Source organism: Melospiza georgiana, chromosome 13 (genome assembly GCF_028018845.1).
Source record: "Melospiza georgiana isolate bMelGeo1 chromosome 13, bMelGeo1.pri, whole genome shotgun sequence".
In the NCBI taxonomy this organism is placed as follows: domain Eukaryota; kingdom Metazoa; phylum Chordata; class Aves; order Passeriformes; family Passerellidae; genus Melospiza; species Melospiza georgiana.
In genome coordinates, this window is record NC_080442.1 from 8,741,917 (window position 1) to 8,755,589 (window position 13,673).

The following is a 13,673-nucleotide window of genomic DNA, read 5'->3' on the forward strand; positions in this document are numbered from 1 at the left end:
TACATACCCGTGGCTATGGAAATCATAAACTCTTGCTCCAGTTACCACTGGTGTCCTTGAATTCTTCCATTTGATTATCACAAGACAAGAGAATTTTGCAACTGCTGTGTGGTTTACAGGACAACACTCTTGAGCTTTGTAGAGCTGGAGAAATAACCTAAAAATATTATGAGGCAGTCTAACAATGAGGGAATTCATTGCCCCAACATGGCTTGTCACACGTTACTCCCTGCAGACTCCATGGGTTATTCATTAGTATCTTTAAAGCAGATGACCTCAGTTGTTTTGCTGGGGAAACCAGAGAGAGATTCCCAAGTTGCCTTATGAGAGAGTGTGCACCAACACAAGAGAGATGGAAATGTGTTCCGAGGAGATTGAGCCTGCTTTGCCTGGAAAGGAAACACCAGCTGCCTCTGAAAGTGCTGGAAATTCCTGTCACAGGAGATATGGGATGGAAATAGAAGTTTTAGACTATATGTATGTTAAAGTAAGTGGAATATGTTCAGTTGTTTTCTTGGTTTTCATAGAGATGTATAGGTCTGTGTAGCTAAGCATGCAAGTGCTTACTAGAGTTATAGTATTACAGTATAAGAGTTTATTAATGAGGATTGGAGTTGAGTTTGGACTTAGGATCTTGGAGATACATACATGACTGTATCAAACATGCCAGACATTAAATTTATTGTTTGGTCTCACTTAGAAAAAATCTTGCAAGAGGAGAAGCAATTTTAGGAGTTGTTAGAATTTAATGTCTGAGTGCACTTCTTCCCTGTGACAATCTCACATCTCAGAAATGTAAAGCTGATTTCAACTTTTTGCAAACAATCAAAGAGAGAGGACACTTGTAGAGAAGCAGTGGGATATAAATGTGGTGTATGCCTGAAAGTTTACTTTGCTGGTGTGGCAGGGTGCAGTTTCCCCTGTGTGCAGCACAGAGGTGATTCCCATACCCATCCTGCTGGCTCAGGGTGCTCACAGCCCCTGGTGAGTGCAGGGAATGGCTGCTGCTCTTGCTGGCGCTTTGGAGAGCAGCTCTGTGACCCCAGTTCTGCTTTCACAGCTTCCCCAGGTGTTGTGGAGGAGCAGCAGCTCTGGGGGAGGTTTGACTCTGCTTGCTGGTTTGGGGTTTGAGCTTGCCAGGTCATTCATATCAGGCCACTCTGGTTTCCTTCTGTGGGGACTTGCTGTAAATTACTGTTAATTTCCCATGAAAAACTGGTGGAGCTAAATGTGGCTCTGTTAGATGTGCTTCACTGGTGTGAGTTTGCTGCTGGAGTAGGGCAGGAAGGTGTCTGGGTGACAGCTGCACTCTGGGTTAGCTGGGTAAAACAGCTTTTACTGACTTAGCTTGAGTTATTCAAGGAGAACTAGTTTCAATGGTGCAGCTGCATCTCAGCTGGGGCTTCTGTGTTGGCCTAACAAAAAATATTCAGTTGGTCTTTGCTTTTTAAAACATCAGCTTGGTGTTTTACTTCAAATGTGGCTTTTTGGGGGTCTAGGATTAGGTAAAAACAAGATGATGCTTTTGAACTTGAGCTCAACTTTACAGAAAGATGCTCAGAAAAGTACAGCCTTAATCTACTCTCAAATATATTTCCTTTAATTTTTAACTTTTAATTTAAACTTTCACAGCTAAGTCAGCAATTGTCCATGCTCCAGCTGTTTTACAGGTAGCAGAAAATGTGGCCTTATTTCACCTCTGTGAGCTAGGTGAGCAGCTATGGCCCCACTGCTGCTTTCTCAGTCAGTTCTTGTTACTCCAGTGCTGTGGCACAGTGCAGTGCATCTGTCTGATCAGTACAGCCCTTTATTATCCCACCCTGCGTAAGGAAGTTCTGGATGCCCCAGATAAAGCCCTGGCAGTGCTGCAGAAGGTTCTGGGCAGGGGCAGGGATGGAGTTTCCTCCTCCTGTGTGTGTGAAGCAGGAGCTGCAGCAGACCCTTCCCTCTGGAGCAGCCCTGGGAGCAGTGACTCAGGAATTCTGCCTCCTGAGGTCTCTAGAAACTCCAGGGAAAATAACTGTAGAAAGCTTCTGGAAGGTCTTCAATCCATCTGAGGACTTGACAAAGTGAAATCAGCATTTCATCCTGTGACATCAGCATGGAAAATACAGAAGCAACGTATTCAGTCTGGGCTGAATTTGGAAGTTATGTCTGTTCCTGCATTTATGCTGTCAAGTCTTTATTATGGCTTGCATCATCTTGATGTTGAAACAAAATCCTGCAGCCACTTGTTTTATTTGCCCTTACAATGTTTGTGTTATTGAATCTTAAGTTTAGGCACCCATGAAGTTAATGGGGTTGGATATCTTTTTGTGTTCTTAGGTGTAGGCTATTTTAAAGTTTTTAAATTGGAGCAGCACTCAGTGTAAGTACATAAACATGAAATCATGCATCTTTTTCCTAGTGAGGTTTCTTCAGTGCAACAAGTCTCATTAGCTGAATATCCAGGGTAACTGCAGTTGTTTCATTTGCCCTTAAATTTCTTGTGGCCACTCTTGTACAATTCTTGTAACATGTTTTTCAGGTTGGAGGAATTGTGAGTTTTAAGGCAGACTTATAATTAACTTATATTTGAAATCACTAGCATATAATTCCTTGTTGGCCTTCATTCTGGTGGTATGGATTGGAATGCAATACAGCATTTGCTTCTCTGTGTGGGTATGACCCCAAATGAAATCTCACATTAGTCAGAATATTTCCCTGTCTCTCAGTCTGAGGTAGGGGCCACATTTCTGCTCCATGTTTTTGCAGCTCTTATTGTGGATTTTCAGCTGGTTTGTGTCTCAAGCAGTGCCCAGATCATTGCTGGGTTTGATCTCACTGTTAGTGCCATCTTTTCTGGAGATTCTTCTGAGCTGCATTCATTCCTTTGACAGGTCTAGAAATCAAAACGCTTTCAAACACAAAATTTCCTTCAGCACTGCTGTTGGTGTGAATGTGTATTTTTAAGCCTGGTTTACTTTAAATGAGCTTTTTTTTTTTTGGAGAAACATACTGAATTAAATAAGAACAGCATCTGCATGGAGCAAGATAGCAGTGCTGCTGTTTCACTGAGGGTTTGTGGTGAGTTATTTGCTGATGACTGATGGAGAATGGAGCAGCTGGGCAGGGCTGGTTACAGACCACTTCTGTCTCCCTCTGTATGACATTTTGAAGAGAAAGTCAAGTAATTCTACATAAAATGTGGAAAACTGTGTTCTTGAAGGTGTAGAAAATGCTGAACTTTTAAACATTTCATGTGTGTTAACTCCTTAAAAATGTTTTGTAGGACCATTTTACCAGCTACAACCTTGCAATGGAACTCTCCTTGATAGATTTGGTAGTTTAAAGTGCAACTACATTTTTTGGCCTTGATGTCAGGCCCAAGGCGTGGATTTGCAGGGTGGTAATGTTCTCTGAATTTCACTGTACACAGATATCCTGTGTTTGGGGTTTAGCTTTTTTTGCATCCCTTTGAAGCAAGGTAAGGTTCCAGCCATGTAAATCAATGTTTTTCCAGTGGCAGATGGTGCAGACCTTGCTGCAGTGGATCTGTGTGGGATGCTGACGGTTTTTGCTTGTACCTTGCACAGTCAAGGCGAGTTTGGCAAAGGACACACAAGTGGCTTTTGTTGCTGCAAGCCCCCAGGCCCCAGATACAAAGAATACTTTGTAAAAATGCTTAAAGGAAGGAAAGAAGGGGAGTTTTATAGCCTTATGATTCAAATGTAGGGGATATTTACAGGGTAAATGAAGTTCTCAAGTACGACAGATTTTTTCCCGTTGTGATTCCAGGAGTTTCCTTGTGCATGGTGAAGGATGCAGTGCCTTACCTGTGAGCCAGGTTTGCACACCAGTATCAGTGGTTTGCAAACTCATAGGGTGATATCCTGGGGGTAGCTCAGAGCCTGGTCACTGCTGTCCCCTGGATTCCCCTGGATTTGGGAGCTCTGCTTGTGGCTGACCAGGGAATTCCCATCAGATAGAATAGCACAGGGCTTGTGGTCTTTCTGTGAGGTCAGCTAACTATGTGGGATTGTTGATAAAACAGTAATACTAATTGCCACTTATATTTCCTCTACTGTGTATCATGATATAAATCTATTTTCAAATTAATTCAGGCCTTACATATCAGGCCCTAACTCTATGACAGGTTTGTGAATGGCTCTTGCTGAGCAACAAGACAGAAAATGTGCTCCATGCCCAAAGAGTGCTACTGCCTTTAAGAAAACTATAATTTCTATTTGGCTTTTTTTTTTTTTTTTTTTCCAAATTAATGATTCCATTTCCCCCTGGCCCTAAGAAGAATTAAGAGGAGCTGGTCAGAGGTTTTGCAGCAGCCCACGTGTCATGGGGCTGCTCCACTTTCCAATCCTCCCTGGTTACTTGGCATTTTTATGAGAATAAAGTCCTGTCTGACTTTCCAGAGTGCAGCAGCAGCGCTGTGATAGCAGTGCAGGGTGTCCCTGGGGCTGCCCATGGATCACAGGATGGGTGGCACAAATTTCAGTGGTTTCAGCAGTGGGAGAAGCAGGACTGCCCCTGTGTGAGTGATCCTGATCTCTTTGTAGGAGATCCAGACTGGCCAAGTCAAGACTTGTGTGTGCCTGTTGATCTGCTTGTGTAGAGCTTATAAAAACTAAACTTTGCTTTTCAAGTATTTCTAGGCTCAGTATTATTACCTTTGGTGGTGACACTGTGAACCAAGCATAGGGGAAAATATCAAGCTGAAAGGAAATTGTTCTAATAGCATCAAATTGTGTTTCCAAAGCAACCCCAGCCAAAGAAATCCCAAGAAATCCTTTTGTAATAACTTTGCATTTTGCAAAGATCAGTTCAACACTTCTGCAGTGTCAGCTTTGATGACTTTGTGCTCTGTTTTGTGCTCTGTTTTTCTGCCCCTTACTAGCAGAGACACTTCTTTTCCCAGCCTAGCAGTGCAGCCTGCTCTCTCCAGGTCGCCCTGTTCAGTCAGCAGCAAGTTCATATTTAATAATTTTGGTGAAATTTGGCTTTGACTTTGACCAGCTGTTGCTGTTCCACTGGCTCCTTCAGCCAGTGCTGCCGGGATTGATGGTGTCTCTCTGATCCAGACATAAATGAGCTGCTTTATTCCTGCCCAGACCCGAGGTCCTCCTTGAAAGGGAGTGGGGGATGTCTCTCCTATTTCTTTTCATGGTGAGCATGTGAAAGACTGTGGTTTTTGGGGCTGTCTGTAAATAAAAAGAGAGATGATCCCTGCTGGAGTGAAAATCATAGCAGTTCCCTTGTGTGTGTAGGTCCTGCTGAGAAACTTGGGACAGCTTTCTCTGAGCTGAAATTTCCTTTTTCCTTCTAGGATGTAGCTCATTTAATGAACTCTCCCAGCAGTTGAGCTGGGAAGATAGCTGTATCTCCTCCTTTTGTGGTTGTGCAATGGCAGTACAGAACTATTTGCCTGCTGCTGAGACTGCTGAGCTGCCTGCATTGCTAATTCTGTTCTGTCAGCAATGGCAATTAGTGCTTCAAGAGGTTAATAGCTCAGGAGAGAGGCTTTGTGAGTCAGATGGTCTCATTTGATAATGATTGTTATAGTCTGCTGATTTCTTCATGTGATCGAAGATGAAATCACGAGGTATGACAGAATACTGTGATTTTTTTATTATATTATCTTATTATGCAAAGTTGTAGTAATCCAGCCAACCTCCTGACCCACCAGAGATGTGAAAACTTCTGTGTTTGTTTTCTGCTGTGAACTCTTTCAGAGTTGCTGTATAGGTGTCTGTAAACTATTGCCCAGCTTGTCCCTCTTTGAACCAAGTACAGCACTCCACACTTGCAGGGAATTTTGGAGATGCTGTTTCTTTATGTTGGTGTGCTGAGGCTGGAAGAGAGTCTGGGCAGGAAACTGAGATCTGAAATAGTCCTGTCATTATGCATTTAATTATTTATTTTTCTCCTGGACACCTCCTTGGTATCCCTTGTGTTTTATTGTGACTTTCAGACTGGCTGGGGCTCAGAGGTGTCCTGGAGATGCTCTTTGCTGTGGGGTGGGAGGATGGTGTAAGGTGCTGTGTGCTCCCCAGCCTCTCCCATCCTGCCCCTCCAGTGCAGTCCAATCACCCCCACTGAAGGAGAAGAGCAAATGTCATTTATTTGAGCCAAATCAGTACTGAAATATAAGGTGCAAGTGACACCATTGGTAAACTTGGGCTGACATGAAAGGTCAAAGCATTATTTATCTAAAATTTTATTTCATGCTCTTTCCTGCAGTAAGTCATACTTGTATCTCCCCTGTCAGAAGTTTTATTTTGGTGGTGCAAAATTTGCCTTGAACTCCCATGAAGAGTAATGTATTCATGGATCATAATTAGGATGATTGAACTGAAATTCATCTGATTCTTGCTGTAATTTATATTGTCATTTCAGTGCTAGAATTTTAGACAGCATAGTCATTTTTAAACTAGAATTTTCTTCCCTTTTTAGAAGGCTGATTTGTAAATCAGTGGCTCTGGAATTTTATCTTATTTTAGTCTCATCCTGATGTTGTCATAAACCCTATTTTTATATACTAGTAAGTAAAGAGGGATGAATAGCAGATATCAGAGTAAGGTATTTCCCAAGAGAGGCCCTTGGTCCGGTTTCCACCAGTGTTGGTGCTTTGTTTTCCTCTGTAGGGTTGGATCCCAGTAAAGGCCAAGCAGCAATGGAATTTTTGTATCAACTGATTATATAAAAGCATGAAAATCTGATTTTGCAAAACATTCTGCTCAGTTAATGAGGTGAGAATGTTGAGAAATGATTCAGTACTTATAATTAGGAACATCTCTCTCTTTCCTCCCACCCATTCCTTTTACCAGGTGTTTTCTTTGGCAGGGATGTAGGGCTAGGCACTGGTGCTGGAGATGAGAAGCTGCAGCCTGGTGCTCATAGGATGGCTTCAGTGTCTGTAGGGCTGTGTCATGGAAGGTTCTGCTGTCTGTAGTGGCTCAGTTTCTATGGTGATCTGTTTTCTGCTTTCTCCTTCCCTTCTCTAGATGTACAGTTTTAGCTGGATAAATTTAAGATGCCTGTTCCATGCTGCCACAGATTGCAGAGTTAGGAGCTGCTACCCTGCATTTGGTGCTTCAGGTTATCAGCATTTGTCTGTCAGTCTGCTGCCTTTCCTAGGTCAGGAAACTCTGCTTTGTGTAGCCTAAAGGAATCCAGCCTGCTTATTCCTTCTGCTAGACAGCATTTAAATGCTTTCCTCTTCCACATTGACTTTGCTTTCTGTTAATTCCTTGGAAGGAATATCCTCCCAGAAATATCCTATCCTATCAGAAATACTGGGGGGTGGGGAAGTTCTGCTGCATCTTGGGGATGGAACCTGGTCACAGTGTGGAATGCATTCAGTCTTCAGCTGTGTCTGAGGCTGGAGCATTTTTGTTAAACTGCAAAACTTACCTGATTTCTGACAGGGTTTTGGAATTTGGCTTTTTGTTTTGTTTTTTTTTTTTAATAAAAGAATTCTGAGAACAGGTGTATTGTGCTAGGTTTGAATATATGGATCTTATGAATTATTGATTTTAGGATTTGAAATTGTGATTTGAAATTACTATTATATGAAACCATGAGTATGATTTCTGAAGTTTTACAAAGTGTCTTTTGTTTCAAACCAAGTGGAAAGGAAACTGTTCCTTAGCCTGCTACTTGACTTTAATATGGCACCTGTACTGTCAAGTCCTGTTTAATTTTGGACTTACAGTTTGTGGGTTTGTGCTTGCATTGCACAGACACTTGTTAGCACAAACCTTCATTTCACCCCAGAGTTCCTTGCCTTGTGGACTGGGGATCCGGAAGGGCTGAAAGCAGCTTGCCCAAGTGCCCAAACCCTGCCTTGTGCTGTGCGCTCCTCTGTGGTTACACAGGGCTCTGTGACTGGCCCAGCACACTCTGAGTAATTGTTTTGGGCATCTTCTGTTTTTCAAATCATTTATCTCCTGGGGAGTAGGGAAAAGATTATATAATTAATAAAGTAATGTAGCACTTCTGCACTGAGAACATTAGCAAATACATATGAAACTAACAAAACTCAAAGAAAAAAAAATAAGCCACACAAGCACAAATTGACTACAAAGAACAAAGCTCCTTGTCTTTGTATAAAGTGGATTCTTAGGACTGGCTGTAACACCCAGTGGTGATGGAGAAAGGCCAGGTGTGGGAGCATGATATACTCTGTAATGGGAATGATGAAAGTGAGCTGTTATTTATTTATTTCATCCTTTCTCTTGGTTTATGTGTGTGGGCACAAGCTGTGCAGGAGCTCTGGGGGTGAAGGCCCTGCTTTGCCATGTGCTGAGGGTAAAACCATTGGTTTAGGCTGTTGTGAATTCCCCATGTGCAGTGTTCCTAAGGGTCATCACGGGTTTGGGAAACAAGTTGTTCCCTGAAGTCAGCAGGCACAACTTCCCAAGGGTTTTTCCTGGGAAGCCAGTGAGAAGCACAGAAAGAAGAAGAGAAAACAATTCTGATCTGTATTCTCTGCTCCTGTTTTTGCACACGTGGAATATGTTATGGAGATGTTTACCCAAAGAGATTTGTTAATTGGACACAGGTGAAAGTTGTTTTGAGTGATTAATCAATCACTCAAAGCTGAGTCTGTCTGGAGACAGTCACAGGTTTTTCCTTAGCATAGTTTTAATATAGTATTAATGTAATATAGTATATAATATTAATGTAATATAGTGTAAGTTTTTAATTATAAAATGTAACTATAATTTTATATGTAATATAGAAAACATATGATATAATTACATTGACTATTTTATTAATAAATAATCATAATATATGACATTATATATAAAATATAGATATAATTTTTATTTTTAAAATATAGCTAAAATATTATATTTCTATTATACTTTTTATTATGAAATGTATTTTTAGTATAAATTCTTTTAATATGACAATTGTTGCTCCTTCTGAATGTTTGCCGTGTGGGGGACACCCTGATATCATAGTCCTGCTGCTCAACACATCTTACCATGCCCTCTCTTGCAATAAGAAAGCAATATGAAATTTTTCATCAAGTTTTTCAGAAAATGCCTAGCATTTTCTGAAATACTAACAGAAACAAGCAGTTTCTATTTTTCTGTAGTGGGAAAACTGGGTTAATAAGGGGAGGAAAGCCCTCTTTGAGGCAGAGGAAGCTGTACATAAAGAAATTGTTTAAGATGAGGTGGTGAAGCTGCATGACCAAATGCAGTTTTCTCTGCCATCAAATGCTTTGACAAATATAGTTATTAAAACATAGTTATTTTGAAATAAGTTAGTGGACTGAGAGTGTTTTGCAGTGTTGTGCATGAGTGCACCTCCAGAGCCAAGAAGCTGCTTGGTTTGCTCAGGTGTGGCTGTGGTGTGAGCTCAGTGCTCCCCAGGCACAGCAGGGGCATTGCTTCAGGAACCTGAACACATTAAAAATGTCTCAGCCTTTTCCTTGTCCTACTCAAGAGCTGTGTTCCTGTGTGTGTATTTGCATGTTCATGGGACTCTGTAAGTGACCAGCTGGCTTCCAGTTTTCCATACATCTTTAATTGATTCTTGAATATGATGTACCAATTGTATCTTCACTCTTTAAAAAGTATGAATATGCTTGCTGGTTTCGAAAACAAATAATGTGTTTGCACTGTGTTGCTTTTATGAATAAAGTTTGTATGAAAATGGTCATTAATAGGAATCTGCTTTGTTGTTGGGTTTTTTCCTTATATTGGGAGGCCATTTCAACCAAATCTTTCAGGTTTTTTTCTTTTGGCATTCTGAATATAATAAATTTTAATCTAGCCATGTTTGTAACTACAAAGGAAGAGCTTTTAACACTTGATCAGGCAGCTTTGCCTAAATTAACACAGATGGGCCAAAGTATTCTCTTTGGGGAAAAAGAGGACAAAATTGGTTCTATAATATTATGCTACAAATGCATTTAGAACCTACTTAAAAGAGTTACTCCAAGTAATCTTTTTGGATAGTCAAATTTTTGATCTTTCTGGAAATGCTGGGTTTTTTTTGGTTTTTTTTTTTACTTTGTAGATTTTCAGCATTCAATGTGTATCTTGGAATACCTTCTGCATGGAAAATGCCTTTTTCTCTCTGTGTAGGCAATAAAATTATGTTTGGCAGCCATTTATCAATAGAACAAGTTATTCACCTCAGATGCACTAATTAACTTGCCTCTTGCTTAAGGCGTTGTCTGTTAAACATGTATTTAAAAAACACAAAAATATTTTTAGTGTCATTAATTTCAATGATTTAACTACAGTTCAGCCAAAGCTCACCGATCTTTTGCTGTTGTTTTTGTTCTGCAGTATGCCAGGGTCTGGATCCCTGATCCAGAGGAGGTGTGGAAGTCAGCAGAACTCCTCAAAGACTATAAACCTGGAGATAAAGTCCTTCTGCTTCGACTGGAAGAGGGCAAGGTAAGTCTTTGTATGGTTCGTTCTGATAGTTCTTGTTCTCAGCCCTGACCTTTCTATTGCAGGAAGCTCTGCTGTCACAATATATCTGTATTTAGGTGTGTGCAGTTGGCTTTGTCCACTCACTTTCTGCAGCATTTTTTGGTGTGATAAATTTTACTGTTTAGTTACAAAAATCAATCAATTCTGCCTTGTTTTTAAAATAAATTAAAAAAAGTTGCTTTTATCCACTGCCTGTTATGCTAGTTGCATCATCTTCTTTTTCTACTTTTGCCATTAAACATATAGCCCTGGTTTGCTGTTCCAGGGAGACGGGGTTGCTAGGAGAACAGTGTTGCAGGGAAATAACTGTGGCTTTTAAGTTGAACATAACCAGCAGAAAATGAATAAAGATAAAAGAGGCAAGGATTAAGGGCATTACAAAGGAAGATGCTGTGTGCTGTGTTGAGAAATGATGACATGTCCATGTACAGCTCACATCATTTGAGTTGGTTTTTTTTCATGGAAATAGCAGGTGAATAAAGTGATTTTAGATCTCGAGACAGATGCAATTAGAACATCTGTATTAGAGATTAATTTATATCTGAAAAAAGTTCTAAGCAGCATTTCTTTCAGTTTGTGTTCTTCATGGTGTTCTGCCAACATTCCCATGTTGTGTTACTGTGTATGAAGCTGGCTATGATAGATTGGTGAAAATCTTCTTCCTCTGCCTGTTCCACTCAAGAGGAAAGCAATAGGGAAAAGCTGGTTAGATTTATGATATAGTGTATTTAGGTTTATTTAATAAAAAGATATGGCAGCCAAAGCATGGGGTTTGCTTAAGTAATAGTCTAAGAAGGTAATCTCTCTATACAGTTGTACAGATAGAAAACCCTTCTGGGAAATTTTAAATGACATTTTTGGAGAAACAACTGCTAAGTCAAGTCACCAGAGAACAGAAATTGTGCCTTGTGGTTTTTCACCTTGTCATGTTTTGGTTGGAGGAGCTGGGTGAGGGGAGCTGGCCAGCAGCTCTCTGAGCTGTCCTTGTGGTTTGCAGGACCTAGAGTACAGCCTTGACCCCAAGACCAAGGAGCTGCCCCCCCTGAGGAACCCTGACATCCTGGTTGGTGAGAACGACCTGACAGCCCTGAGCTACCTGCACGAGCCTGCTGTCCTGCACAACCTCAAAGTCCGCTTCATCGACTCCAAACTCATCTACACCTACTGTGGCAAGTACTGCCTTTCACACCCAGCCCTGCAGAGACTGCCCTGGGCAGCAAGGGCAAAGCTGGCTGTTCATGTCTGCCTTTAATTTAAAGTCATTTATCACTCCCATTTAGTGATGGGAGATGCTGGACTGTTCTTAGCGAAATCACTGTTTGTGGTCATTAATGGACTGGAGAATATTGAGGTTCAGAGAAGATTGCCTTCACTGTGTGTTGCTCTAGCTCCCCACTGGAATCTGTTTATAAAATGTGTATTCAGCAGTTTTCCCTTCACAGTGGGATTCCTGTGTGGTTGGTGTTCTCTGTAGGCTTGGGCTGGGTGGGAGGAGGATAACACACTGCAGATGCAGGAGCTGGCCTTGCTCTTGGGTGGATTTGTTGCCTACCTCTGCAGTGAGCTCCTCCATCTCTTTTAGAAGACATCAATTTCTTTTCTTTTTCATGTTTTGCAATCTGGGCAACTACAGAAGTGAATTTGTAACAGTTCATGAGCCCAGGCTTGTCTTATCACAGTTACAATTGATCTTGGTTTTAAAAAAACAAACATTTAACTCACAGCAGAGGTTACCCAAACTTGTAATTGCCTGTGGTATTTTCAGATGGCCAGAATGGAGGAAAGATACTTAAATAATCACTTTGTCATAAGTGCAAAATTGCAACTGAATGGTCTATGTTAAAAATAAACGTTGTGAGGTAGTTCAGGCTTGAAATTTACATCTGATGGTTCTGGGCTTTTTTCCCTATGTGTGCATATGTTCCTTTTAAATCTCAGTGTTTAGTCAAACTACACTGCTAGCTTTTAACATAACTTTTCCATAAGGGAGGCAGCACATTAAACATGTTGTGATGGACAGACAGAGGCATTAACATCCTGCCACAGTTTGCTCACTCTGGCTGCTCCTGATCTGCAGATACCCAGCAGGGCACATCTGCTCAGTGCTGCTCTCAGCAGTGACCAGAGCACAGGGGACTGGATCAGACATTGCCACCCCCTGCTTGCAGCCAGACCTCGCTCCCGTCGGAGGGGGAGATGATTCACACCACATCTCATCCAGCCACGCAGTCAGAGCACAGAATAATTCGGGTTGGAAGAGACCTCTGGAAGTGTTTAGTGAAGCTTCCTGCTAGATCAGGTTCCTCAGGGCTCAGACCAGCTCAGGTATCTGTGTGTTTGAGTATCTCCTCTCTGGGCAGCCCCTGCTGAGGCTGCATTGTGGTCCCAGCACAGGGAAACCACCCCAGCTCCCCCATGGAGCACAGACATGATCTGTGGTTCTCTCCCAAGCGCCCCCCTGGCAAAGCTCTTGTGTGAAAGGGCTTTTGTGCAGCTGGAGCCTCATGGCCTGAGCTTGTAAGGGCTTTTCAGTCTCAGTTTCATGGTCCCCTAACACCACCATGCCCCCTCCCACCAGCCTGTCTGCCAGGGTTGTGTCCTGGTTGCTTGCAGACAGCATTACAGAGGCTTTCAAAAGGAATGTGTTGTCTGTTGGTTGTGTTTCCCTGTGTTTGGGAAAACGTGAAAAAGGTGCATTTCAAGTATTGCCCAGTGCAGTTGTAGTTGTGGTTTTGGCTGGTTTGATCATTTCTCCTGGGCTGGGAGGAGGAGCTCCTTTAGCTCTCCATGCTTGGTCTGCCAGAGGGCCTGGCATGGAAGAGCTGGGGCAGCTGGTTTTGCTTCCACACAGGACCCAGGTGGTTGTGGGAGCTGCTGGGGTGCTTGTCAGGAGTGAGTGGAGCCAGCAGTGTGGGGCTCCTGGTGCTCAGAGGGAAGGAGGTGCTAGAGGCTCAGCGCTGCTGAGGAACGTGGGTGCAGTGCTTGATCCTCTGGGGATGTGGACAGGGCTGAGCAAAACAGAGTTGGAGAATCACAGGAACAATATTCTCAACACTGGAACTGGAACAGGAATGCATGGATGGATAGTTGTCCAGGGCCCTAGAAATGAATTCAACCGTGCTGTTTAAGTGTAACATGTCAAATTTTAAATTTAAAATTTCACTTTCAAGTAAATTCAAACTTTTAAACAGAAAACCTGCTGATTTCTCAATTTCAAGT

General features: G+C 42.0%; 1 protein-coding gene across 3 annotated transcripts in view; it reads left to right on the plus strand.

The window, feature by feature from the left end:
• MYO5A (myosin VA) overlaps positions 1–13,673 on the plus strand; it is a 97,828-nt gene that overhangs the window by 10,946 nt on the left and 73,209 nt on the right. For all 3 annotated transcript variants that reach the window (XM_058033861.1, XM_058033859.1, XM_058033860.1), the window contains exons 2-3: positions 10,305–10,415; positions 11,452–11,623. In XM_058033861.1, the coding sequence (XP_057889844.1) occupies positions 10,305–10,415; positions 11,452–11,623 (283 nt within the window). The remainder of the gene's footprint in view (positions 1–10,304; positions 10,416–11,451; positions 11,624–13,673) is intronic.